The sequence below is a fragment of the Melanotaenia boesemani genome, chromosome 21, assembly GCF_017639745.1.
Source record: "Melanotaenia boesemani isolate fMelBoe1 chromosome 21, fMelBoe1.pri, whole genome shotgun sequence".
NCBI classification, from domain to species: Eukaryota; Metazoa; Chordata; class Actinopteri; order Atheriniformes; family Melanotaeniidae; genus Melanotaenia; species Melanotaenia boesemani.
The window spans coordinates 28316288-28343337 of record NC_055702.1 but is presented as its reverse complement, the minus strand read 5'-3'; the positions used below and the strand labels follow the sequence as shown (position 1 = coordinate 28343337).

Sequence of the window (27050 nt, the reverse complement as noted above, 5' to 3'; positions counted from 1 at the left end):
ACATCCCTCTACACCCACCCACACACCTGCATACTACAGACACACACACCACACCACACCCACCCACCTATATACAAACACACCCCCCACCCAGGTTCCGGGCCTGCGACCAAGCACAGGGCACGGACAAACCCCCGGCACGGCACATCCGGACGGGCCCAGCCCCCCCAGCAGCGGCAGACCCCCCACCCCCAGGAGAGGGGGGAGGACCCGACCACCCCAGAGCCGGGGCCCCCACCCCGGGCCACCACGGGCCGACCGGCCACCCGGCCAGGGGCCGACGGACACCGACCCAGGCCACCCCGGCAGCACCCCCCACCGCACGCAGGCAGTCCCACCCCGGGGACCCACCCAATGCCGCCCGCCCAGACCGGAACCCCAGCCGACCAGCAGCGGAGCAGCCGAGATTCCCCACCCAGGAGACAACCGGCAGACCCGAAGCCACCAGGGACCCCCCACCCCATATCACCCCCATCCCAGCGAAGCCGCAATCCTCCACCTACATTAGGTGATGTAGCCAGTCACAGGGGACAGAGGAATGAAAGTCATCTGATTGGTTCCTGGAGGAGCAGACATTGTCTCAATGCTGATGTGATCTAACAGGAGATTTCTAAACTGCTGGATAGACAAATTTATTCTATCTTTCAGTTCACAAGGATAGTTTTTCTTTGCGATGCATAAGACTGCGAGGACCAAGTTTATGGAGTGTATTCCTATGTTAGTGTTCATCCCAGGTCGCCCAGTAGGCAAAGTGGGGGTTTGCAGAAAACTGGTTTTAACCATTTTGAGAGATCTTCACACACCTTAATCCAGAACCTTTGGACAGGTGTGCAGGACCACAGCGCATGGATGTAGCTATCAGAAGTGTTCTCAGAGCAGTGGTGGGCAGATATCTGATGGTGAAAGGCCCATCCTGAACATCCTGTGTCCTGTATAATGAGTTCTATGGAGAATTTTGAATTGTATTAGTTGTATATTTTGAATTCCTGAGTCATTTTAAACGTGTTTAAACATATTTGTGACCATCTTTTCTGATCAAAGTTATTAGATAAATCATCTTCCCATTTTGAAGTTGGGAGAGATATCCTGTCTTCTAGCTTTGCAAGTAATCTATATATTTTTGATAATAATTTTGGAGTATTTAAGATTCAAGAATTCTGCTATTCTGACAGGAAGCTGCAAGTCTAACTGTACAGGGGTATACTCTCTTACATATAATTGATTTTAGTTGGTGGTACTCTAAGAATTTCTATTGCTGTTGATTCCATACTGTGAGATTATTGTGTTGAAAGATACAAAGTTTTCCATTTTCTATTATCTGTCCTAACTGTTGTATTCCTTTAGTCTTCCATTGAGTGAAGTTTATCATCTTTTTGTTCTGCAGGATGTCAGGGTTGTTCCAGATGGGTTTAAGTCTACATGGAAAGAGGGAAGATCTGGTTATCTTTACAGAATTCCCACCAAGCCATTAAGGAAAAACGGATGTTAAGGCTTTAAAGCACTTATATGGTTTAATGGTTGAGCTGATGAACGGCAGGTCAGAGATGACTAAGTCCTCACACAAAGCCTGCTCCCCATCTAGCCACTGGCTCATCCAGATAACTGGGTTTGAGCCACATGAGATGTACTGCAGCCTGTTAGCTATAAAGTAGTGATTAAAGTTTGGTAGATCCAGTCCTCCTCTATCTTTAGTCTGCTGTAAGGTTTTAAGACTGATACGTGACGGCTTGTTTTTCCAAAGAAACTTGGATATGAAAGAGTCCAGAGATTTAAACCAACTGGTGGAGGGTTTAAGTGGGTATCATTGAAATAAGTAATTAACTTTAGGTAGGAATCATCATCTTAATGGTGGCAACTCTCCCCATTAGTGAGATGGGTAAGCGCCTCCACGTAAGAGATCATCTTCTATTGTTTTTAGTAGCTGAACATAGTTTAATTTTGTTAAATTGATAATCTGGGGGAAATATTTATACCTAAATATCTAAGGTTCCTGTCTGTATTTTGATATTAGGGATGTTTTGTAGGTCACAGTTGATGGACATGGCTGGTAGTCTTAGACCAGTTAATAGAATAATCAGATATTGATGAGAACTTATTAATAACTGTGATTGTCTCAGAGAGTGATGTTTGTGAGTTCTGAAGGAAAAGTAATATATCATCTGCATAAAGACTATTTTTATGTTCTATGTTTTTGCCCTGGATTCCTTTAATTTCTATATTTTGTCTAATAGCAGCTGCTAACGGCTCTATGAAAATGGCCAAAAAGTGAGGGGGAGAGTGGACAGCCCTGTCTGGTGCCTCTCTGTAAGCGGAAGCTTGGAGAAGTTTGATCGTTGGTTTTCACACATGCATTTGGGTTATTATATAATATTTTAATCCACTCTATGAAAGCAGGTCAAACCCAAATTGTCTAGTGTTGCAAATAGAAACTTCCAGTTTACCCTAGTCGAAGGCTTTTTTCTGCATCTAGAGAAATGATTGTGGATTCTAGATTATGTAAAGTAGGTAATCAATGAGGTAATTAGTCTACGTGTGTTAGTAGATGAATGTCGACCTTTTATAAACCTGTCTGGTCCGGAGTATTATAAGAGGGGTTATTTTTTCTATCCTTCTGGCAAGAGCTTTACTAATTATTTTCAGGTCTACATTTATAAAGATATGGGACGGTATCACTGGATGGAAGTGTGGGGTCTTTGCCTGGTTTTAGCAATAGTGTATATTAGCTAAGTTCATATTTTGCGTGTTATTTTTTGTCTTTTTCCTGTATTTCTAACAACATATTATAAAATGTAGGAGCTAAGCGTTGTCCAGAATTCCTTGTAAAATTCTGCTGAGTACCCATCTGGACCCGGGGCTTTATTGTTGGGCATATGTTGGAGAGCTTCGTGGAGTTCATCTACAGTAATAGGTGCATCTAAAGTTATTTTATTTTCATTTTTTAGTTTTGGTAGATTAATGTTGTTTAAAAATTGTTCAATATGTTCATCTGTTGGATTAATCTGTGATTCATATAATGTTTTATAGAAGCTTCTAAACGTGTCATTTATCTTGTCTGGGTCATGGCTGATGTTTCCGTCTTGATCTTTAACAGAGGAGATTGTTGTTTTCTCCTTGTTTGTTTTTAGTTGATTTGCTAAAACTTTCTAGATTTGTTACTATGTTCAAAGTTCTCCAAGCGAAGTCTTTGCACTAAAAACTGTGTTTTTTTATCTAATATTCTTTAAGCTGCAATTAGTTTTCCTTATATTATTCATTGTGTGCTCTCGGGGGAAATGCGGTAAGCCTCCTCCAATGATTTAATCCTGAGTTCTAATTCTTAAACTCTTGCTGTTTCTTCTTCTTCTTATGTGAGGAGAAGGAAATTATTTTCCCTCGCATTACTGCTTTTCCTGCTTCCCAAAGGAGGACACGCTGAAGTTTCAGGGCATGTCATTTTTTTCTATATAAATTGGACCATTCTTTTTTAAAATAATCAATAAACTCAGGATCTTTCAATAAAGAGGTGTTAAATCTCCAGCTTTTACCAATCGTTTTATTATTTTTGATTCTCAGACTGAATGAAACGGTGCTGTGATCGCTGATGCTGATTGGATGTATCTGAGTCTCTGAAATGTCGCCCATTAGTGAGTTACTATTTAAAATATAATCTATTCTAGAGAAGGAGTGGTGAACTGAAGAGAAGAAGGTGTATTCTCTTAGTTTAGGATGTGTGAGAGCGCCAAGCATCGCAAAGACCAAAATCCTTCATGTACTGTTTGATAGTTTTCTGACGACTGCCAGACTCGATGACTGCCTGATGTGCTGCACGCGATCTTGTTCAGTCAAGACTACATTAAAATCACCAGCTAGCACTATTCTGTTATCTGAATAATTCTGGAGTGTAGCAAACAGGGAGTGGAAGAAGGAGGGATCATCTACATTGGGGCCATATACATTGGTAATACATATTTGATATTACAAATAGATATAAAGTTATCAGAAATCTGCCTTCCGGATCCACTACTGTGCTATCTATGTCAAAATTTAGTCTCTTATTAATAGAGTAGCTACTCCTCTTTGCCTAGAATTATAACAGGCTGAGTAAACATGAGGAAACTGAGCTGCTTGAAGAAGATCTATGGTTTGAGTTTGTTAGATGAGTCTCTTGTAGTAAGACAATGTCAGCCTGCAGCTCCTGTAATTTATTAAAGATCTTCAACCTCTTCTCCCTGGAACCGGCTCCATGTACATTCCAACAGACGACTTTTTTAACATGGTTATTGTGAACGGTTTAACGCTTCATGCGTGTTACTGACGCGTGTGTCTTTGTGCGCCCCTCTTGCGTGTTCGCGCGTGTTTGCATGCAGCCTGATTGCGCGCGTTTGTCCGTATGTTAATGTCCGTATATGTAGTCTACCTTAATGCGTGTTCTCTCATTCATAAAACGCGAGTGTTTATATGTATCATGTATGGTGCGGCTGTGCGTCCTGACGGTGGCTGCGTGCGCTGCTTGATATTACGAGCTGGATTACAATTAACAGTGAAGACGTGAAATAGAAAGAGAGTGAAAAGTGAAAAGTGAGAAGAGTGGTGAAAACAGAAAAAAATACATCGATCTAGGTGTAGAGGCTGTGGTGAGACGAGCAGTGTGTTCTACTGGTCATGATCTATAATGGCGAGTTAAGAGTGATCATTTGGAGAGATTGACTTACAGCACCTGGATCAGAAGAGTGCCACGGAGTGATGTCCGGGTCGCGGTACAGTTGTCCATTAATAAACAGTTTATCCACCGCAGATGACAGCGCGAGCGCCATTAGCCATAGATTTCACTCTGATGGGAAACAGGACTCTCCGTCGGATCCAGATCTCTCTCGGATATTGGTCGTTTTACTCCGAAGTTGGTCCCCTTCAGTTCGCGGCCCTGGTTCTTCACCTGCTCCTTCTGTTGAAGCTGACGAACTCGCTACGATGGGTCTCTGGTCTGCTGGACCCCGGGTTTCCTCCGCCGAGCCGATGGACTCTGTGAAAGGAGATGTTTTTCACCGTTTCCTCCGGGAGCTTCAGGTGGGTTTTGATGAAGTTTTTCACCGTGGTCTCGGGGTCCTCCTCCGTCTGCTCTGGAATCCCTGCAAATACCAGGTTCTCTCTCATGCTCCGCGCCTGCAGATCGATCACCGTTTCCTTAATCTTCTTATTTTCATCTGAGAGACGGGTCAAGCCCTCGGCAGTATTCCTGCTTTATAATAACAATGGCGTCCAGTACGGTTCAGTGTCTTTATTAGCTTGTGGAAGAAATAATTCGATCAGCCTCTCATCAACTTGATCCACTGGTTATTGTTTTTAAAAACGGTGGTTACCACACAAATCAGCAAGAAGAGCCAGATATCTGGCAACACGTGATCCCAAAACTGACCAATCACAAGGGAGAAACCTCCGCGTAAACGTCTGCGGGTGAACGTCGAGCTTCTGTGGTGCTACGCCGAGCCTACGGTGGTTACGCAGAATCTGCACGGGCACCGAAGCTGACACAATACCGTCCCAGATCCAGCCCCGTATCACCAGAATTCTGATCCCACCCCTTTTTGGCCTGTTCCTGAAACAGTCTGGATGCTCCTTTTCTCCTTTTTTTGGCTAATTTCTTTTCAAGAAAGATGTGGAATGCTGAAGGTTTGACCACGATTAGCCATTTCCACAGTGATGGTCCATCCAGATGCCTCCGAGTCCAGAAAATGACGCTACCTTGCTCTGATCCTGATGATTGAATGGTTTGATGACCTTCTGACTGTAGCTGGAGAAATTTGGGATTCCCTTTCAGTCTTTCATTGAGGAACATGTTTTTTTAACTGTTCAATCATTTTGTGACAAACTGGAGACCCCCCCATTTATTTTTGAAAATGCAGGCATAGATGTGTACTAACAGATTAATTTAAATTCAGTTCAGCTTGATTAGTATAGCCTATTTGAGCCAGTTCCTTCTCATCCATTCTGTATTTATACAAGCCAGTTCATTATATATATAAAAAAAAAACGCCTAGTTAATTATGGCATCAAATCTTGACTTCAGTCCCCATCCTGAGCTGCATGGGGCGGCAAGGAGTTGATGAGACAAACAGATGATGTGGGTTAATTTTCTCTACCATCTTCAACATTTTCTGGTTGTAGTTTTTGTTTTAGTATCATTTATCTTGATAGAAGCTGTATAATAAGACATTGCAAGTCAAATATTCCCTTTGATTCTGTAGATTACTCAGCTTTATGGCCTAATAGTGACTGAGCTCAAACATACTGTGAAGTGAATGATTGTATGATGTATGTGGAGAGACGGATGGAAGTAGCAGGAGTTGTTCAGCTCTTGATCCTGAGACGTAGTATTGACTGCTGTTTGTTCCACAGGGTCAGGGGGCCATCACCGAGAAGCTGCGCAGCCTGAGCATGCACGACCTCACACAGATAGGCCAGCAGGATGACAGGGGAAACCAGCTCTACCAGTACAGCTCCCAGTCAGCCAACCCTGCTGTCAGGAGATCCCAGACCACGGACACTACTGCCAGAGACGGTACACACCCATAAAACACAGCTCCATGTTGTTTACGACCACAACTCCAAAAAAGTTGAGACGCTGTGTAAACTGTAAATAACAGCTAAACTGAATGATTTCCAGATCCCATCAAGTCATATTTTATTCCCAGTAGAAGATAAACAGCACATCAGTTGATTAAACTGAGAAGTTTCACCATGTGATGGAAACATGAGCTGATAGTGAATCTGATGCAGCAACACGTCTGGAAAAAGTTGGAACAGGAGCAACAAAAGGCTGGAAAAGTACCTGGTACAAGTCATCTGGAGGACAGTAGATTTATCTGCTAATATTTGTGTTTTCTTTTTTTATTTATGACAAAGTAGGATAAAGATTGGAAAAACAACATAAAACCTCATAATAATTCAGACTGACTGTCTGTACTGATTAATTCTGGAAGTCTGAAGAAACGTCTGAAGATACAAAAACATTTTTACAAGTTTGACGGATAAAATATTCATTTGTATTTTCAGACTTACAGAATGAATCTGTACTTGTAGATTTCATGTGTACCTGAACTTGTTTGACTGATAGAGGGATACAAGTAGTAAAACTTATGTCCCTATCCTAGCGCCATACCATCTGCCACAGTCCAGTTGTGTTTCATGCCACCTCTCCCTCTCATGCATTCTCCACCAGACACCAATCCACCACAGAAAACCATCTGAATGAGCAGAGTCGTTGTTATTCTTCCTGTTGATCAGACCATAGAAGGGTCACCCCTTCCTCTATCCTTCTGATCGAGGCCGATCAGTGATTGTGTCTACCATAAACATCATGAGCAACATTTGTTGTTTTTCTCCGTCTGTGTTTGATGAGGACGGCGGGTTGGCTGATGTTTCAGGGAAAGCGCTCTGCAGCTGTGAGGAAGAGCTCCCAGCAGAATGAGGGGATGAGAGGAGGAGGAGTGGGATGCTGGTGGAATGTCAAACACATACTGATGCCTAGAGAGAGGGATGAGGGGGTGGAAGGAAAGAGGAGAGGACAAAGATTAATGTAAAGGTGGATGCTGGAGAAAGAAGAGAATGGATGGATGGATGGATGGATGGCAGACAGCATTAGCATACTGAGAACGGGGGGTATTTAGTATTCAGCTCAGGCAGGCAGAGGGGTGGGGGGAGGAGGGGAGGTAAAGAACGAGCTTTTCACTCTCCGACTGGTTTCTTTCATCATCATCATCATCATGTCACACACACCCTCTGGTGGCCAGAGCAGAGACCCACTGGTTCTAATGAAGCTCCCAGTTAAATCCTGTTAGCTTCATCATCACAGATTGGACGGACCCCAGAGATCTCCACACCACAGGATCTCAGACCAGTTAAACCAGTGAGCCACCGTCAGCACATACCCTAACTCCATTTAACTGCCACTTAATGTCAGATTCAGATGGAGGCTGGAGGAGAACATCCAACCTCCTCTGGCTCCCGAGCCATACCCTGACTGGATGAGCTGCTCCGGGTCCCTGTCTGTCCTCTGTGGGACGCCTTTGGACTAAACTGGATGGAGAGTTGTTTAATGAAGGCTTCAGCTCTATACTACAGGAAATTAAAGAGATTTACCACAGAATAAACTGGAATCCTCTGACTGGAATGACCGGAATCTCGTCTCTGCAGCTCAGACTCTGGATGAAGTTCAGTTCCGGTCTAGAGTGTAGGATCAGAGTCTGGATCCAGAGGAACCACCATGTCTCGGATCTAGGAACCACAGTTCTGGACCAGTTCTGTATTTTCTTTTTTTTAACTTGTCCTGTCCAGCATCATAGCAGCAAAATGATAATCTGGTTTCTGTATCGTGTTGAACAAATTTGCTCTGCCAAGGGGAGGCCTATGGGTAAGGCTCCTCTTGATAATCTGATTCATTTATTAATTTATTTACTTTGAATCACGGAATCTATGTAATCTTGCTGGACCTGACCGGAGGGGACAGAAAAAAATGGAAAATAGCAAAAAGAGCAAAAGGTAAAGAAGAAAGGAAACAAAAAGATCACAGACAGAAGGAAACGACCCTTCAATCCACACCATCACAAACGTATCACAACAACAGTTGAAGTACCAGATACACACTCACAGAGAAAAAAACAAAGCATCTCTTAGTGTCTAAACCCACTGGACCACTCGGTGACTGTGTAGCATGCAGGGGATGAGGAATGAGGAGTGATCAGAGATGAGTGTGATCCTGCAAATCCAACCACGAGGGGAGGCCCAGAGGCCCGGGTCCTCAGCAGCAACCCTGGAGCATGAACCCAAGCTACCACACATCGAAGACGACCCCAGTCCCACCCAGACAGTGGCAGAGGAGAGCCCCAGCCACACGATAGATTCAGATGGAGGCTGGAGGAGGCCAAGATCGGCAGCCGCCAACCCGGCCAGGCACCAACTATCCAGGGCGGCCAGAGTGAAGGGCCCCAAGGGCCCAGAGGAGGTTCGGTACTCTCTGGTTTTTGTAGGATGTTGAAATCTTGTGTGAAGCTGGACTTGTCTTGTTCCATCCTCCGGGAGAGGGATGGTGGAGACTCTCAGGAGTCAGAGGGGCCCCTTATATGATCCAGATGTAACAACAGCTGGATCCAGAATGGGAGACGCAGAACCAGTACTCTCAAACTGGCTTTGTTATGAAGAAACTGTTAGGATGAGGTTCAGGGAGGAGGTTGTGGATCAGTATTAGTTCTCCTGATTCCCAAATTCTGCTCATATTTTCACCCAAATTCCAGATGTTTGAGCTCCACTGGTGGACTCATGGAGGGAGGGATGGATGAATGGAGGGAGGGAGGAAGGGGTGGATGGATGGACGAAAGGATAGAAGGAGGGATAGATGGATGGATGGATGGATGGACGGACGGAGGGATGGAGGGAGGGAGGCACGGAGGGAGCGTATACTCATGGTGAGCTGACAGCAGAGTTATTGTCTAAGTGTTGTAATTCTATAAAGGAAAGGAGCTGGTCTCTGCTGACCTCTGCTGGACCAGCTGGTCCATCAACGTTCTCCAGATGTTCTTCATCCTGTGAAGAAGAGGAATCATTTCCACTCAGCATGAACATTTATTCTGTGTCCTTTCACTCATCATGTTGCAGTAAGTAAACAGAATCAACTTGGAGCTGAAGCACAAACATGGACCAGGTCTTTATCCTTGTGGGAAGGCTTCAGGAGTTCTGGCCATCTGCTCCTCTCTGGTCTGAAAGATCGATTCACATAATCAGCAGTAGGTTGGATTTTGTAGGACTCAGTCTCATTAAGAGGACCACAGATTTCTGGGTTAGTCAGAACTGTATCTTTACTTTTCTCAGCTTGTTGGAGCAGAACTCCTGCAGGTTCTGTTAGTCTGCAGCCGGGATGGAATCTGTCCTGATCCAGGAATGACCCAGTTCTGGCCTAGGACTGACTCAAGACTGATCTAGAACAGATCAAGGATGACATATTGATGGATGGAGGGATCAGTATAAAGATGGATGAATGGATGGATGGATGTTGTGATAAAGAAATAAATGTATTTTCTAATCTTTGAGCAGGACATGAACAAAGTCCTTAATCTACTGAACTGAGCAGAACCAGGACTGACGTGTGAAATGGATCTTTATTCTCGGTTATGGTTCCTGGTGGACTTCTCTGGTTTTACTGGTTTCCACATGTTTGTGTCTTGTTTTCAGAGTATTTCTACGATCAGGAGGAGAGGAGTGATGAAGAGACGGAGCCCACCTTCTCTGAAGATGAGGCCGTCAGTCAGAAAGGCCTGAGACGGTCGCAGAGCGTCAAGATCACCAGATCCAGGGTCCGCAAAGACGTGAGTGACCTCTGTCCCACAGACAGGAAGAACATTCACATGAGAAGAACTAGAACTTCAGACAGGAAGAACATTCACATGAGAAGAACTAGAACTTCAGACAGGAAGAACATTCACATGAGAAGAACTAGAACTTCAGACAGGAAGTCATGGCCCAAGATCTGATCAGAGATGTATTTATGACCCAGTCTTTTTTGTTCTCCTGGTTCTGTCACCAGGCTCGTTACGGATCTCTGAAGATCAAAGGCAAGAAGAGACCTGCACTGAGCTCCGTTAACTACGGGATGTGATCGCTGACACACACCTGTTCACACCTACACACACCTGTAAATCCTCAGCAAGGCGGTGCTGTGGATGGTGGGACCACGGCTGGTTTCCAGCTCTGACTCTTCACTGCTGAACTCTACCACGAGGGCCGATCTGGGGGCTGATCTGGGGACGTATTTATTACAGAATTCATCCAGAACCAGAACTTTTCTACATTTTCATATATTTTACTCTAAGAGCTTTTGGGGGTTTTTGGTCTATATGACGTCTCCTGCATGAGTTTTTTATTCTAGTTTTAGAGATGTTTCTTTGTGTAGCTGTTCAGCGTTTAGATGTGTGTCATCTGTTTGTGTGTTTATTCATAAGTCATGGGGTATTCTGAGGGGTTAATATGGTGGAACTAACAGATTAACTACTGGTTCTTTAACAGAGCTTCTGCTGACAGATTGTAAAAGCAGCTTTGGCTCAAGTTGATCAGAGGTTAGGTTTCAGTCACATGACCTCTGCAGGTTCACGTACATCCACTGAACAAAGTGGTCAACCAAAATAAGTGAGGTTGTCGGAGTGTTTCCACAGTTTAGATAGTTTAGCCGTAGAAACCTTAAAAAGCTGATCAATGTGATGTTATAGATCCTTTTAAGTCATCAGTTCCATGTATCTGGAACCATCCGCCGCTTCACACTGGCTTTTGGATCAGTTCCTGGTATCTGGAACCATCCGCCGCTTCACACTGGCTTTTGGATCAGTTCCTGGTATCTGGAACCATCCGCCGCTTCACACTGGCTTTTGGATCAGTTCCTGGTATCTGGAACCATCCGCCGCTTCACACTGGCTTTTGGATCAGTTCCTGGTATCTGGAACCATCCGCCGCTTCACACTGGCTTTTGGATCAGTTCCTGGCATCTGGAACCATCCGACGCCTCACACTGGCTTCTGGATCAGTTCCTGGTATCTGGAACCATCCGACGCCTCACACTGGCTTCTGGATCAGTTCCTGGTATCTGGAACCATCCAACGCCTCACACCGGCTTCTGGACCAGTTCCTGGTATCTGGAACCATCCGCCGCTTCACACCGGCTTCTGGACCAGTTCCTGGTATCTGGAACCATCTGCCGCTTCACACCGGCTTCTACACGACCAAGCAGATGGAAACATGGAAAATCTTGGAAGTCTAGAACTTCCTGGTGTTTGGATGGTGGAAACAGTTGGGATTCAGACCCTTAATGATAAATCCTACATCATTTCTGCTACTTGTAGTATTCATTTTGGTGTTTTTACAGCATTGTTGCTATGGCAACCATCTGTATCACTATCATGATTTAGATTCTTCGTGGGAGTGCAGTCTATGTGGTCTTCATCAGAAAGATTGCTAAAACATCCTGATGGATGAAGATAAAACGTGAGCTCAAGTTTAGACAAGCTCAGAACCCTTTGATCCAACCAAAGGTTCACAACGACACTCTTCTCTCCATCTTTTTATTAGATCAGATCGCTGTCCCTTTTTATCACTTCATGAGGAACCCTGACCTCCATCAGTTTCAGGATCTGAACCATTTAAACAACAAAAACCAAACGTGGAATTTTCCAGAGGCCAAGAACCTGTTCACCACACATTCTGGTCTACAATCAGCTGGCTGTCCACCACTTCCTGATTGTCCAGCATGGCTGTCCACCACTTCCTGATTGTCCACCCTGGTTGTCCACCACTCCCTGGTTGTCCACCACTCCCTGGTTGTCCACCACCCCCTGGTTGTCCACCACCCCCTGGTTGTCCACCACCCCCTGGTTGTCCACCACCCCCTGGTTGTCCACCACTCCCTGGTATATTCAGATTTGGTGTTTTTGTGTGTGTTTTAGATGCAGTTAAACAGCTGATTTGAAGGTGCACTTTAACAGTAGATCAGATGACACTGAGAGCCTCCTCTACCTGAAACCTTATTCACTAACTCACTGCTAATGTTGGAGTGACTCAAAGCTTTTAAAGGAGCTGTTTTTTTACCACACTATTAATGTGGCACCAGCTTTGCTTCTGCTGCCTGCAGGTAGCAACAGATGATGTAAAACAGCCAATAATGTAATACGTTATTACTTCACTAACCTGAACTGGAATAGACAAACACATTGAATATATAGTAACTGAAGCTGATTATGTAATTATAAATAAATAGGATTTGCATTTTATTAGAAATAAAACATTTTTAGCAGTTTTTGTGCAGTTTGCTCATCAGAAGAAGTGAATGATAGTTAATCCATCACAGATACGGACTATGCAGCTTTGTCTCCTTAATCCTGGCTGTCGGTTTCTGTTGGATGCTAAATCGTCAAATTTTACCACATTTTTCAAACATTTAATAAAAAAACTCAATAAACTTGTGAAACTGATTCAGAGCTCATTTAAAATTGACAATAAACTGCAATAGAAACTAAAAACAACTGACATTATTGGCTGTTAGATTGAAATACGACGTTGTGTTGCTGCAGCTCTGCAGGTCCCGGTGCTCCAACGGGGACTGGTTTTATTGAGGGACACGTTCAGGCTCAGAAACATTCCTTCATCCTGGAGGTTTGAGTCTTGGGATTTTGAATCCGTGTTGGGAGACTCAGCAGCCGGACCTCATTGTTGCTGCCTGTCCGAGGTTCTGAGAGGAAGCCATTTCCTTCCCACACATGATCTGAGAGGATTTATTGATCTTCTGCCTTTAACTGATGTATTGATCAAACCGCTGATTGTAAACCTGTGAATCATGAGGACCTTTAAAGATTTTGTCAGTTTTTTTTCTGATTTGCACATGTGCCTCTTCCCAGACATGTAGTTTTAATCCCTGCTGTGGCTGCATCTCCAGTCCTTTGCTGTGGGAGGATTCACCGTGTTTGATGGTTTGACTGGCTTGTTGTGTGATAATTCTCATTTTAAGTGATCCTGCATCACGTTTGTGCTGCAGCGAAACTGCGTTCTGGTTCCTTTCAGACAACCTGCGCTGCCATAAGAACCAAACTTGTTTGTGTCTGTTTCTTGCTGATAACTATTGAAACCAAAGCTTGATGCTCCCTCAGCTGTGCAGCTGCTGGTTTGATGAAATGTATTTACAATAAACGCTGCCTGATAACTATAAAGGCAAAAAGGAGGTTGGTTTTTGTTTCTTTTGTCTCCAAACAAGCTGTTGTTTCATCCCAACTCTGCCACCTGGAATAAAACAGCCCACAGTGTGAATCATCAGCCACGGCCAATCCAAAGATGGCTGCAGGTGGTAAAAACCAGCATCAGTCGCTCCCAGTCCAAAAGCTTTCTTCTTTGTTATGGATTATCCGCTGCTTCCTTCATCTGATACGTGTTCCTCATGGATATGTGGATGATGATGATGATGATGACAGGAGAGTGAAGGTGAGCAGGAGACCAGCCTTCAGCTGCTGCCTTCGCCTCCATCCATCACAGCATCCTGCATCGTCTCCAACATGCGGTAGGGCCGATCCAGGGCCCCCTTTTGTTAATGTGCTTGCTCTTGGTCAAGCAAGAAACCCTCCTGTGTTAATGCTGAGAAACCGTTAATTCAGCTGCAGCTCAGGAGGGAGATTCAGATTCAGAAACTTTATTAGTCCTAAAAGAGACTAAGAGTGGTCATCCACCATGTGGAAGGCTGGTGGTTTGATCCCTTCCCCAGACCATGTTGAAGTGTCTTTGGGTAAGATACTGGTCCCACGTTTCTAATGTGTTCATCAGTGTGGGAATGTGTCAAGCTAGAAAAAAATATTGACATTCAGATCTGTTTATGAAACTAATGACCTAATAATGCTTCAAATTTGTGTTGGACATAAAAGGTGGACCTATAATTGTCTATTACACACACACACACATATATATATATATATATATATATATATATATATATACATATATATATATATACACACACAGTAACAGCAAGGCTGCAGACTAAACACCCCGAGGCGTTTATGGTCATATCTGGGGATTTTAATCATGCTTCCCTGGACTCTACCTTGGCCTCCTTCTACCAGGCTGTAGATTGTCCCACAAGGAACAACAGAACAATAGACCTGCTGTACTCCAATGTGAAGGATGCCTACACAGCCACCCCCCTCCCCCCACTTGGAAAGTCTGACCACAACCTCGTATACCTACAGCCACAGTACACCCCCCTGGTCAAAAGGATGTCTAAAAACCACACGCTCGATCAGGAAGTGGTCACCTGAGGCAGAGGATGCTCTGAGAGACTGCTTTGACATCACTGACTGGGATGTACTGCTGAGACAACATGGTGAGGACATAGAGGAGCAGACTCACTGTCTGACGGACTACATTAACTTCTCGCTGGACGTAGTGTCCCCCATTAAGACTGTCCGTTGTTATCCAAATAACAAACCTAGGATAACACAAGATGTCAGAGCTGCCCTCAACAGGAAGAGGGTGGCTTTCATGAACCATGACAGGGAGGCAATGCAGTCAGCACAGCGGGAGGTGAAACAATGCCTGAAGGACGCGAGGGACACCTACAGAAGGAAGGTGGAGGATAAACTGAGTGAGAGCCGTATGAAGGAGGTCTGGGATGGTGTCAACAGTGGAAGAAGCAAACAGGCTGAACATCTTCTTTAACCGCTTTGACCAGCCCACTGTCCCCCCTCCCCCACTGCAGTACACAACCTCCCTGACTTCATCCCCTGTGCAGCCCCCCTGCCAACCTTTACCCCTCCCCCCATCTCAACATCCTCCACACATAACAGCAAACCAGGTGAGGGGAGAACTGAGGAAGCTCCACCCATGGAAAGCAGCAGGCCCTGACAGAGTGCCTCCTCATCTGTTTAGGACCTGCGCTGCTGAACTGGGGGAACCACTCCAGCATGTCTTCAACCACAGTCTACAGCTGGGGAAAGTGCCTACCCTGTGGAAAACATCCTGTATTGTTCCAGTTCCAAAGAAAAACCGTCCTGGTGAGCTGAACGATTACAGACCGGTGGCACTTACATCCCAGCTGATGAAGACGATGGAGCGGCTCATCCTCAATCTCCTCAAGCCCCAAGTGCAACAGGCCCAGGACCCCCTACAGTTTGCCTATCGCGCAGGTGTGGGTGTGGAGGATGCTATTCTCTACCTCCTACACCGTGTCCAAGTACATCTGGATAAGGGGAGGGGCACAGTGAGGATCCTCTTCTTGGATTTTTCAAGTGCCTTCAACACAATCCAGCCCCTGATGCTTCTGGACAAACTGAGGGAGATGCAGGTGGACCCCTGCTTGGTGTCCTGGATTGGTAACTACCTCACAGAGAGACCGCAGTACGTCAGGCTAAAGGACATCACATCTGACACTGTTATTAGCAGCACAGGAGCACCCCAGGGGACGGTGCTGGCCCCCCTCCTCTTCACACTCTACACCTCAGACTTCTGTTACAACTCAGAGCTGTGTCACATCCAGAAGTTTGCAGATGACACAGCCATCGTGGGGTGTATCAGGGATGATGGAGAGGATGAGTACAGGAATCTGGTCAGTGACTTTGTCACCTGGAGTCAGATGAACCATCTCCAGCTTAACACCTCAAAGACTAAGGAGCTGGTTATTGACTTCAGGAAGTCCAGCCCACAACCACATCCAGTGACCATCAGGGACGACAAGGTGGAGATTGTAGACAACTACAGGTACCTCGCGTTGTGGCTGGATAACAAGCTGGACTGGACATGCTGTACAAATCACCTGTACAAGAAGGGCCAAAGCCGTCTGTACTTCCTGCTAAGACTGAGATCTTTTAACATCTGCAGGAAACTCCTGTGGATGTTCTGTCAGTCTGTGGTGGCTAGTACGCTTTTTTATGCTGTTGTCTGCTGGGGGGGTAACATGACAAAAAGGTGTTAACAGGCTAGAAAAACTCATCAGGCGGGCGGGCTCTGTGGTTGGCATGAAGCTGGACTCCCTGGTGACAGTGGCAGAGAGGAGAACACTAAAAAAACTACTGGCTATTGTGAATGATGCCAGTCACCCTCTGCGCACTGTCATCAGTGCACAGGGAAGCCTGACCAGTAACAGGCTGCTCCTCCCCAAGAGTAGGACCAACCGGCTCAGAGACTCCTTTGTCCCCCGAGCCATCAAACTGTTCAACTCTGCATTAGGCAGGAGGGGGAGAAGGAGGGGGGAGAGGGAGGTGTGCAGTCCGCCTGATACAACACATGCACAATAACCCATACAAACAGTTGCTATAACTTATACGTGTAATAGTGAACTGGGAATCTGTTCCACCTCTACTGTGTGCAATGCTTGTTTTTATTGTTTTATTAACTTATCTTATTGTTATTATTGTTATATTTATTGCATTCTATTTGCCTCTATTTTGCTTTGTACTTGTATATATTGTGTCTTGTGCTTGTCCTGCTTTACTGTTGGTGTTGTATTGCTGCTGGTACCCAAATTCCCCTGAGGGCTCTCTGAAGGGATTAATAAAGTATTTCTATTCTATTCTATTCTATATATAAATTGTCTATAATGCATAGTCTTTGCAGTGTGTTATACAGAATGTCCACTTCAGGCTTCAACTGGTAAACTAAAAAATCCTACAGGTGCATGTTAAGATCACATGCCTCACGAATGGTAACACCGTCCCATCCAGGATTTATCCAGACACTTTCTGATATCTGCAAGGTTTTCCCAAACAGCATTCACTTGTTGATATGCAGCGATGTGTCTGAAATAAAGAAAAAACTCTTCTGCTTTTGAAATTCCACCGAGTGGCCGGTGGTCTTGGGAAAACACCAGTCATGTCCCAGATCGTGCGGCGGTTCTTTTTGGCGAGTTGGATAAAATGTAGAAGACAGAGAAATCAGCAAAGCATACTTCAGATCAGAAATCTTTGTGGAGCACACCTGCTGCTGTAACTGGTGTGCGTAGCGTTCGGTGCATTTCTTCGATCAGTGTCTCAAATCCACTCATGACAGCAGCGCCATAATAAGTTTGCGCAATTATTTTTCTTTTTTAAGTTGAATGGCTCAAGGGCTTCTTTTATTGCACTAGAAAGACCAGGGGCCTCATTTCTAAAGCTGGTGTAGGAACAAAAACTAGCGTACACAAAATATAGTCAGTTTTGGGATTTATAAAAACCAAACTTGGCTGGAAAATGTTCCACCTCCATGGCAACCCGGGCATACGCACAAAATCTGGGAAAACGGGAAACTGCGGCACCAAATCAAGGAGATGATGAGGTGAAGAGTTTGCTGCCAACATTTACCAGCCAGTAAAAGAAGAAGAGGAAAGGAAGTTGTGGTCATTTATTCTGAGATCCAGCAGCAGAGTGGGACAGAAGTCTAGAAGTGATGCAACGCTTAGAAAACACAAGAGCTGGATTTCCTTTATTTATTTATTCTTACACAATCCTTTTTTAATTGTCCCAATTTCTATCAAGACCGTCTTCATTTCCCGCAGCTCCTTGTGTGCCAGGTTAATAGCGGTGATGGTTCCCTCTGCACCTGCAGGACTTCCTCTCAGGACACAGCTGCTGCACCGCCGAGCCAGCCTGAACACCCAGCAACTTGAAAGAAATATTATTTAACACTAAATAAACCGATACCAGTCTCAGATGTATCTGCACATATTTATTTTACACATTAAAACAAATGACTAAATTACCGCCATCATTACTGTCATTTAGCAGATGTTTTTCTCCAAAGCGATTCACCACTGCAGGATTCTACTTTGGTCTCCCGCATGGCAGACGGATGTTCTACCTACTGAGATATCCATCCATGAGTTCCGACTCCTCTGGCGTGTCTTCTTCTGACACTGTGATGACAGCATCTCCACCTGCTGCCACTATTCTGTCTTTCTGACACCAGTAACGCCGACGCCGTGCCCACCAGTTAAACATTTTTACGTTTGTCAACGTGCTCCATCAGGATCTCTATCTCACACCCTAAAAAATTCCATTTCTTCCCTCTTTTTCCGAGTCATCAAGGAAATGAAGTGATAAATATGTATTACAGGCGCCCGCCTGATCATTTATAGACACGATGTGGGTGGGGCAAGGCGCAGCTGTTTCGTCACTGTGGTGCTTCGGACACCTGCTTCAACTCTTCCTCCTGATATACTTTTGTAGTGGTGAGCACATGACTTCCTGCATGTAGCTCAAGAACTGGCTCCTCCCCTTAATTAGAGCAGCAACATAAAAGGCATCTGTTGACCTCTGTTCTCGCTCTGCTCCCTGTAATTGCTGTTGGTGGTGGCGGCGGCCTTTTGAGCCCCTGGCTCCTCCTTTTGCCTCTAAGGGTGGTGAGTAGGGTGGCAGGCAATATTTGTTTGGGATTTGTACTAATTTGTTGCTTTTTACTTGCAGGTTACCTGCTGCTGTTTTGTGCTGCTTTGTTTTGTATTGGTTATTTGGTTTTGTTTGTTCCCTTTGTTTTGTTAGAATTGTTCAGTTTATATTTAGTAGTAGTTTTCTTTTTCTGTATCAGTTGATTTAAGTTGAATTTATTTATTTTGTTGTGGTTTTAACTTGTGCTTTTCTTTTCTTTTTTTTTTTTTTTTAAGACTGCTGGGAGCCATAAGTTGGATGGGCTAGGCACTCGTGGTTGGGGATCCCCACTTTGTACATGGTTTGGCGTATTGGGTACACAAGGGCTCCACATTTTAAGTTTGGGGAGAGGCAGTGAGGTTTGTTGTGTTAACAAGTTGAGTGGTGGCACACCTGGGCACTTCCCCCTGTAGGCTGCCCTCCACTTGTGGCCCCAGCTAGTCTTATTGTTTAGCTACTTAGCTTGTTTTTAGCTGGAATAGAGTTTTAATAATTGCATGATTTCAACTTTAGACAGATTCTTTTGTGTAAAATAAACATTTAATTTGCACCCCACGTCTCTGCCGATTTAACAAGAGCGAGCCTGCGTCCTACATTTCCTGGCATTGTTGCTACATTTCCTAACACCCCAGGTGGCGTTGTCGGTCTTGCAAGTCCCACCATTTTAAATAAAGCATTAATAACTTTAATCTTTCATCTCTTCATTTCTTGGCAATACCACTCATCCCCCCATACCACTACGCCACAATCTGGCGTTGTCGGCAGGATCCTGTAAGAGCAGAGACGTGTGGTTTTTGAAGAACTTCAGTTGGTAAATAAGTTTAGATTTTGTTGGCTTATTTTTTGGGGCAAAACCACAGCAGGTCTTGCACAGATTGTGGAGTTTAGTCTTCTGGTCTCTTCAAATGGAGGGAGAGACTGCACAGTTGAAGGAGCTTGTGCAGCAACTGCAAGCTGCAACCAGTGGATGCGTCAGGAACGAGACGCAACCCAGCCGGGTACAAGTGTCGGGTGGGGTTCAGGTTCCATGTTTGATAGACACAGGGTCCATGGTGTCAATAATAACTGAGAGCTTTTTTATTAAGAATTTTGAACCCTGGGGCCTAGATAAGCTTCACTCCTGCAATTGGTTGAGGCTGAGTGCAGCTAATGGGCTAGCAATACCCTATTTTGGCTACTTTGAGCTAGATGTACAGCTCTGTGGTAAACAAGTAGCTAAGCGAGGGGTTCTGGTGACCGACCCGGGATTCCCCAAATGGCGCAGCTGCAGTTCCAGGTGTATTAGCATGGATGTATTATAAGAACTGGATAACGGACTGAAAATGGCGGCCCATTCATTTCTATGGAAGTTGCTCACCCAGCGCATACGCCGAAAAAGTTCTCAGGCTTCCGGGTTACTTCCGCATATTGGGCCCATAGAGCATGCGCAGTAGTGTCACCTCCCATCATGCTTCACGTCACTGTGAACGAGCAATGCGCAGCCCAGTGACCTGATCCAGCGACGCGCGGTCACGACATTAATCTGCAGTATGAGAGCTGTACAAACTCAGATGATGATTTTCTACGGCACACGATCGGACCTCGATGTAAAGTAATGATATAATATACGTGGAAAAAGTTGTGTAGTAATTGTTAAAATGATGGTTTGTTTTAATCTGATGAATTTCTATATGGGATTCGTAATAGCCCAATATAAGTCAGTCTATATTGTATATTTGTATAATCCCGTGTCAAATTTTCACGATGACTTACAATTCCTACCTTTATTCATGAATAATTTCAGGCACGTCTTTTGTAATAAATGTTAGAAGTCCTTGTTAATGCATTATTTCATTGTGCTACCCATGCATATTCTCTTTATTTTTCTGCTATTCCCTGGATGACACCAAGATTATCAATTGCGTCTCTTAAAATGTTCCTTTCTTGTGTTTTGCCGGATTCCACTTTGTTAAATGCTGCAGTTTTTTAATTGACAAAGAAAAAAAAAACTTTGTTTAAACTGAGGACTATGTTAAGGAAAACTAGGCCACTTGGGTTATCACCATTCTATATTTATTATGTAGTTATGTATTTTATGTATCGTGATTTCCGTTAGGGATTGAAAATGGTTTTGTAGGCTATTTTACCTAACTTGGCGACATTGTGTCGCTGTCATGAAATGGCTCAACACTCCCAAAATATTTAACTGTATATGTATAACAAAATATCACTGACAGCGATGCGTCAAGACTGTTATTCATATTTTATTTGAACTAACGAAAATAGAATAGCAGCTCATAAGACAAAATATTTTAATTAAAAAAAATTCTATTGCCCTCTGGGTGAACAGTGTGATTAAACTACTTAACAAAAAGTGAACTAATGTGAACCAAAATATAAGAAATTAACAAATAAAAAAAAAAGCCACCCTCACTTTCCCCGATCTATTCATGGGCTGAATCTCTCTTTACATAAAATAAACCAGTAAAACGCACTATCAGGTGGTTTAAACAGGTGGTCGTAACTACAACCTAGAGCTAATTAGGATTTAGGTCACAATACGTTTAAAAACAGGAACTATCATGCATGTAATATCAAACATTAAGAATACAAATGTATTAAGTTACTCGATATCAGAAAAAAGAAACTTAACTTTAACTTAACTTTTACGAACAGCTTTCCCATCATATTGAAGTCAACAGCCGTCCTCCTCGCTCCCGACACAGCATGACCGCGCTTCGGCAGTGCATGTGCACAGCCGTGACGTCACCGGAGAAATAGAGACTTTTCTGTGGCTTTTATGGCCTTTTGAAAAATAATTGACGGATTAAATGTCCATGAATTAAAAATATTGAATAGAAAGATTAGTAATTAGCTGTGTTTAAAGCTGAAGACGTCCTGTCAACAGTTTTACAGCCGTGTCTTTTACCATTGTGGCCTATGGGAAAAATGCTTTTTGGGCCCCATGGGATTTTTTGTTGCAGTACCACGAGTGGCCACTGGGAAAAATCGGCGTGCCGCCATTGTTCAGTCCGTTATCCAGTTCTATAATACATCCATGTGTATTAGGGATGAACAAAATGAAAGAATGTTATCATGAGCTGTTTGTCGAACATGGCCCAGCTCTCTTTGACTTACAACTGTGTTACAGGCTCCTAGTCCCATTCAGCAGGCTCTTCAGCAGTGTCACCAAGAAAAGGAAAAGGTTAACACCTCCCCAGAATATTCAGGTCGGGTGAAAGTACAAGGTGAGAAAGTCTGTAGAATCCCTGGAGGTACCTTGAAAATTGTAACGGCTACCTGCCATAAGCAACACACAGTGGATGATGTTTTGTTTGAACCACTTAGCACAGGTTTACCTGCAGGGCTCCTAGCGTCTCCAGCATTGGTAAGAGTCAGTAGAGGAACTGTGTATATCCCCATTGTCAACGTAGGGAACCAAGATGTTGTATTGTAAGAGATAAAATTGACGCAGTTGATTTAACAGCCCTTGCAGAAGAGGCGCAATGTCAGGTTCGATCCTTGTTGCAAAAATACAGGAATGCGTTTTTGGCACATGAGGGGGACCTAGGTTGTACTAACCTTATTTCTCATGACATCCCCTTAGTGGATGAGGTGCCAGTGTGTCAGCGGTTCAGACGTATTCCTCCTTCAGAGTATGAAGCAGCAAAGGCCCACATTCGTCAGCTTCTTGGGTCACAGGTTATCAGGGAAAGTAGTAGCCCCTTTGCCTCCAATTGTGCTGGTCAAAAAGAAAGATGGCAGCCTTTGACTGTATGTGGACTATCGCCTCCTGAACAGCAAGACGCGAAAGGATGCTTTTCCCTTGCCGCGCATTGAGGAGTCACTTGATGTGTTGTAAGGAGCTTGATGGTTCTCAACTCTGGATTTGGCTGCTGGGTATAACCAAGTACCTGTCACCGAAAAAGGACAAAGTGAGGACTGCTTTCTGCACACCATTTGGGCTATTTGAATGGAACAGGATGCCTTTTGGGCTATGCAATGCTCAAAGTACTTTCCAGAGATTAATGGAGAGAATCTTTGGAGATCAACATTGTCAATCTTTGTTGCTGTACCTGGATGATGTTGTTGTTGTTTCCTCTTCCACTGAAGAGGAACATGTGAGCCGTTTGAATGCTGTGCTGGGTCGCCTGCAGAAAGAAGGTCTCAAGGCAAAGCTGATAAAATGCTCCTTTTTCAAAACCGAGGTGAGCTACTTGGGCCATGTCATTTCTCAGGAGGGTGTGTCAACAGACCCTGACAAAATAGATACAGTGTCCAAATGGAAAAGGCCAAACACAGTGCCAGAGCTGCGTTCCTTCCTAGGGTTTGCCAGTTACTATCGCAGATTCATCGAAGGATTCGCCAGACTGGCAGCCCCTTTGCATCTGCAGCTGAGCAGACTGGCACAAAGTCTTGGAAGCCCATACGGACATTCCTATCTGCAGCATGGACATAAGAGTGTGAGCACAGTTTTGAAGATCTTAAAAGGAGGTTGTTGTCTGCACCCATATTGGCTTATGCAAACTTTCCCCTGTCATTCATTCTGGAGGTTGATGCCAGTTTTAATGGAGTTGGTGCTGTTCTCTCCTAAGAACAGGATGGCAAAGTTAGACCAGTCGCCTATGCTAGTCGCGGTCTTAGGCCTACAGAGCTCAACATGAATAACTACAGCTTTATGAAGCTGTGAACATACACCCCAGGAGTTTGTTTGCAGTGCGGCCGAGATCCTTTTAAAGGAGGGCTGTGATTGTCATCAGAGTCTGGAGTCGCCCTCACGCAGAGACAGAAATGCTCCTGAAAATGCTGAATCACGGTGACCACAGGGTTTCAGGCACATGATAATTCTCCCGAGACATGCCTGTTTTCTTCTCTTCATTGTATAGCGCGTTTGTGGGTGGTGCTAGTTTCTGCCACTGTTACGAAGAGTGTCTGTTACTGGCAGAGATTGCTCATTAACTAGATGGGCGGAGCCTCACTGTGCGCTCCCTCGCAAAAAAAAGAAAAAAGTGGAGTGTAGCGGCAAAAGTCTGTTTTAAGGAGTGACGGTTTCTGTTGGGTTTTGTTTTCATTTGTGACCGTGTGCGTTCATGCAACACTGAGTGTGTTTAATCTGCTGCGGTTAAATATTATGTTTATAAGGCTGTTATTGCAATATGTCAGTCTGGCTCAGCAGACTCCAACAGAGCGAGTTTCGTATGTTAGCTTACATTGTAGTTTATTATTTTTCTATCATGAGGTTCCGTATCCTTGGCCGTTTTTTTCATGCTGAATATGTTATGTAATTATCATGGTGTTGATTATGAATTATACAGCAAACTAATTGATATGTACGACTCATTTGCTGTCATGTCATGTTTCTGCTTCAAAAAACCACTTATTCGCAATACTTACACAGGCCCTACCAATAAGCCTAAAGATGGTCATCTCCTTGTTTGACGTGCTCAGCTACAATAAATAATTCAAGTTCAAGCAAGCCTCTTATCTTCATGCATTCTGACCGATGCACCCTTGGTGGCCACAATAATAAACTATAAGAAGAGTACAGTCCTAATTCATCATCCAAAACAGCTGCTATGCTCCCAGCAAACCCAGTTTCAGAACATTCCCAACATGCGAGCAACTGCTCCCATGTTCAGACGTTCTGAAAGATGTTATAGATCTTTGAATCCCGATGTGGTCCATGTAGGGTAGGTAATGAAAGCAGAACAGCGATTTTCTGGCCACACTTGCACTTAGCCATGTTTTCCTCTTGAACCATTTGGGGTTGACAGGGCGAGCTTTGTCCTTTCCACCTTCAACAATGTTAAAATTCACCAGCTGTTGCAGTCCTCAATGTTTAATCTCCCATATTTGCTCAGTGGCAAAGTGCTAAATTTAGCCTTTATCAAAAAATCTACTTCACTGATTATTTGTCTCTAGCAGTTGTAACGGGTGGCACCGTGGGGTGTCACTCTGGCCTCAGGGGTGTCCCCCTATAAAAGGGGAACCAGGCAGGGCCAGTTTCCTGCTGAGTGGCCAGAGTGTTGCTGGGCCACGCACAGTCTTGAGTATATTTTGATCTTGGCACCAATTGGGAAAAATATGCTTTAACATGTTAAATTTTGTACATCCTAGATGAGTTTTTAATATATGTTGTATGGCAGGGTTGGGGTCCGATTAGATGTCGAACCACCGAATGAATGTTGACTGGGTGTGCGTTCAGTTTCCAGGTACCGCTACCTGCTGTCCTTTTTAGACATATAAAGATTTGGTTTTGTTTTCCAAGTTCGTCTGGTCCTGGTCCCAGTTGTTTCTTTTGTTGTGACAGGTGTAAAAGCGACTGTTTAAGTTTTGTACATTTGTGTTCCCTGGGCCACTAAAATGATTTATGTCCTCCTGTCAGTAGCTACCAAGCGGCAACCTCTGCTTGTAAAATGTGAAGCCTATGTGAAGTGGAAAAAAGTGCAGTTCCCCCCTCATCCACTAGGGGCTCCAAAACAGAGCAAATCCCCATAGACTCCCATGTTAAAAAGACCAACTTCACAGCAAAAATCCATTTTAGGATTAATAGGTCAAGTTTACCTTCATGACAACTGTGAGGGGGGTGAATTTTTTTCTAACTCATCCGTTTAGATGTTATTTAATCTTGAAATTCAGCATAATTAGGGGTGTGTCCTTTTGATTGACAGGTATCCAATATTCGTGGAAAGAAGGGAGAGTGCAGCACAACTGCGGTTTTTAGCCGGCTAACAGCGCCTTACCTTTAGCCCGCCTGCCTCTGTTAGCTGTTTAGCTACTTTTAGCTCCAGGTTAGCTCAGTTAGCTCTTAGATACATACAGCTAAGAGTTTGATGGTTGTCAGTCATCCACCCCCACCTTCACAGTGCCCCTCTCAGCTCCACCTCTTTGCCCATTTTTGGATTTTCTAGGAATGACAACACGTGTGATGCTGTCAAGATGGCAACGGTGGGAACCGCCCAACGAGCTTCAATTCAGTTCTTCAGAAACCTACGGGTGACGTCACGGAAGCTCCCCCCATCTCTTATATACAGTCTATGGTAGCTACTCAGAAGTGTTTACACCTGATCTTGTTGGCATGAAATCTATGCGGTGTTTATTTGCAGTGGTCTGATGTGTAATCGATTGAGGTTTGACTGGGCACCTTCACCGGGTGCCGTGTATTTAAGTGGATTATCCGCCTGTGTGGTGTGTGGGTGCATTCAGGTTGGTAAACTAGCTCTGAGTAGGAGGCAAGTAGAGAAAAAAGGGGAGTGCCTCCTTATCACATGTAATCAGGTGGAGAAACAATTGAGAAGACTACACCCAGGCAAGACAGCAAGTCCTTAAATCCGGTGCCTCCAACTCTGTGGAGTCTTACACTATCTTCATGAGTCTGAGTCTACAGAGGGTCCCATTGCGGTGGAAGACGTCATGCCTCGTTCCTGTACCAAAGACCCCACGTTCCAGTGGCCCCCAGGCTGGGGCGCCAAAAAGAGGGGGTAAAGGGGAAAGATTCTAGAGGCCCAGAAGGGCCCTCAATACAATTGTAATACTAACAAAATTATCTAATACTCAATGATAAACTTACAATCACGCAAACATTTTAGTTCCAATGCATTGGTATCACTAAGTTTCTTTGTTTTGGAAACATTTCTGAACACCCACCTCCCCTCTATATTTCCCTTAAATGGTTCAGTCCACCTGCTCCACCAGCTGCTCCACCAGGTGCTCCATCAGCACTACAGACAGCAAGTGGATGGTAAGAGGGCAGGATGACTCAAAAATCGGGAAGAATAAAAAGAAAAACGCTGAGACTGGAGAGAGAACAGAGGGGTGGACAGTACGTCACCCAGTTCTTCCAGAGGCGAGGTGGTCGGTTAGTTCGTCTGATGGAAAGTTGTGGAACATCAGCTTGTTGTCTCTTCTAAACTTTGTCCATATAAGCTAGCTCACTTTGCTCCATATTAGCTCAAATTCCTGAAGAAAACTCTGGATTTTATTCATTTAACTGTTTTAGTCAAATAATCAACGCAGGCAAACGATTACCAAGCTGCTAAGAACAAATCACGCATGTTCGAACAGACACGAGAGCAGCCGAAGCAGATGCTGCCAGAACCCCCTCCCCCCTCGAACACGCCCCCCTCTCCGCCCCACCTGAACATGTCCAGGTGACCGTGAGGAAGGAGGTGAGCAGCTGAGTGT

At 44.4% G+C, this 27050-nt stretch overlaps 1 protein-coding gene across 1 annotated transcript in view; it reads left to right on the top strand.

Moving 5' to 3' along the window:
- reep3b (receptor accessory protein 3b) overlaps nt 1-13723 on the top strand; it is a 52360-nt gene extending 38637 nt beyond the window's left edge. The window contains exons 6-8 of the mRNA XM_041973268.1: nt 6373-6535; nt 10201-10334; nt 10553-13723. Of these exons, the coding sequence (XP_041829202.1) occupies nt 6373-6535; nt 10201-10334; nt 10553-10624 (369 nt within the window). The 3' untranslated portion in view covers nt 10625-13723. The remainder of the gene's footprint in view (nt 1-6372; nt 6536-10200; nt 10335-10552) is intronic.
- Nucleotides 13724-27050: the final 13327 nt, after the last annotated feature.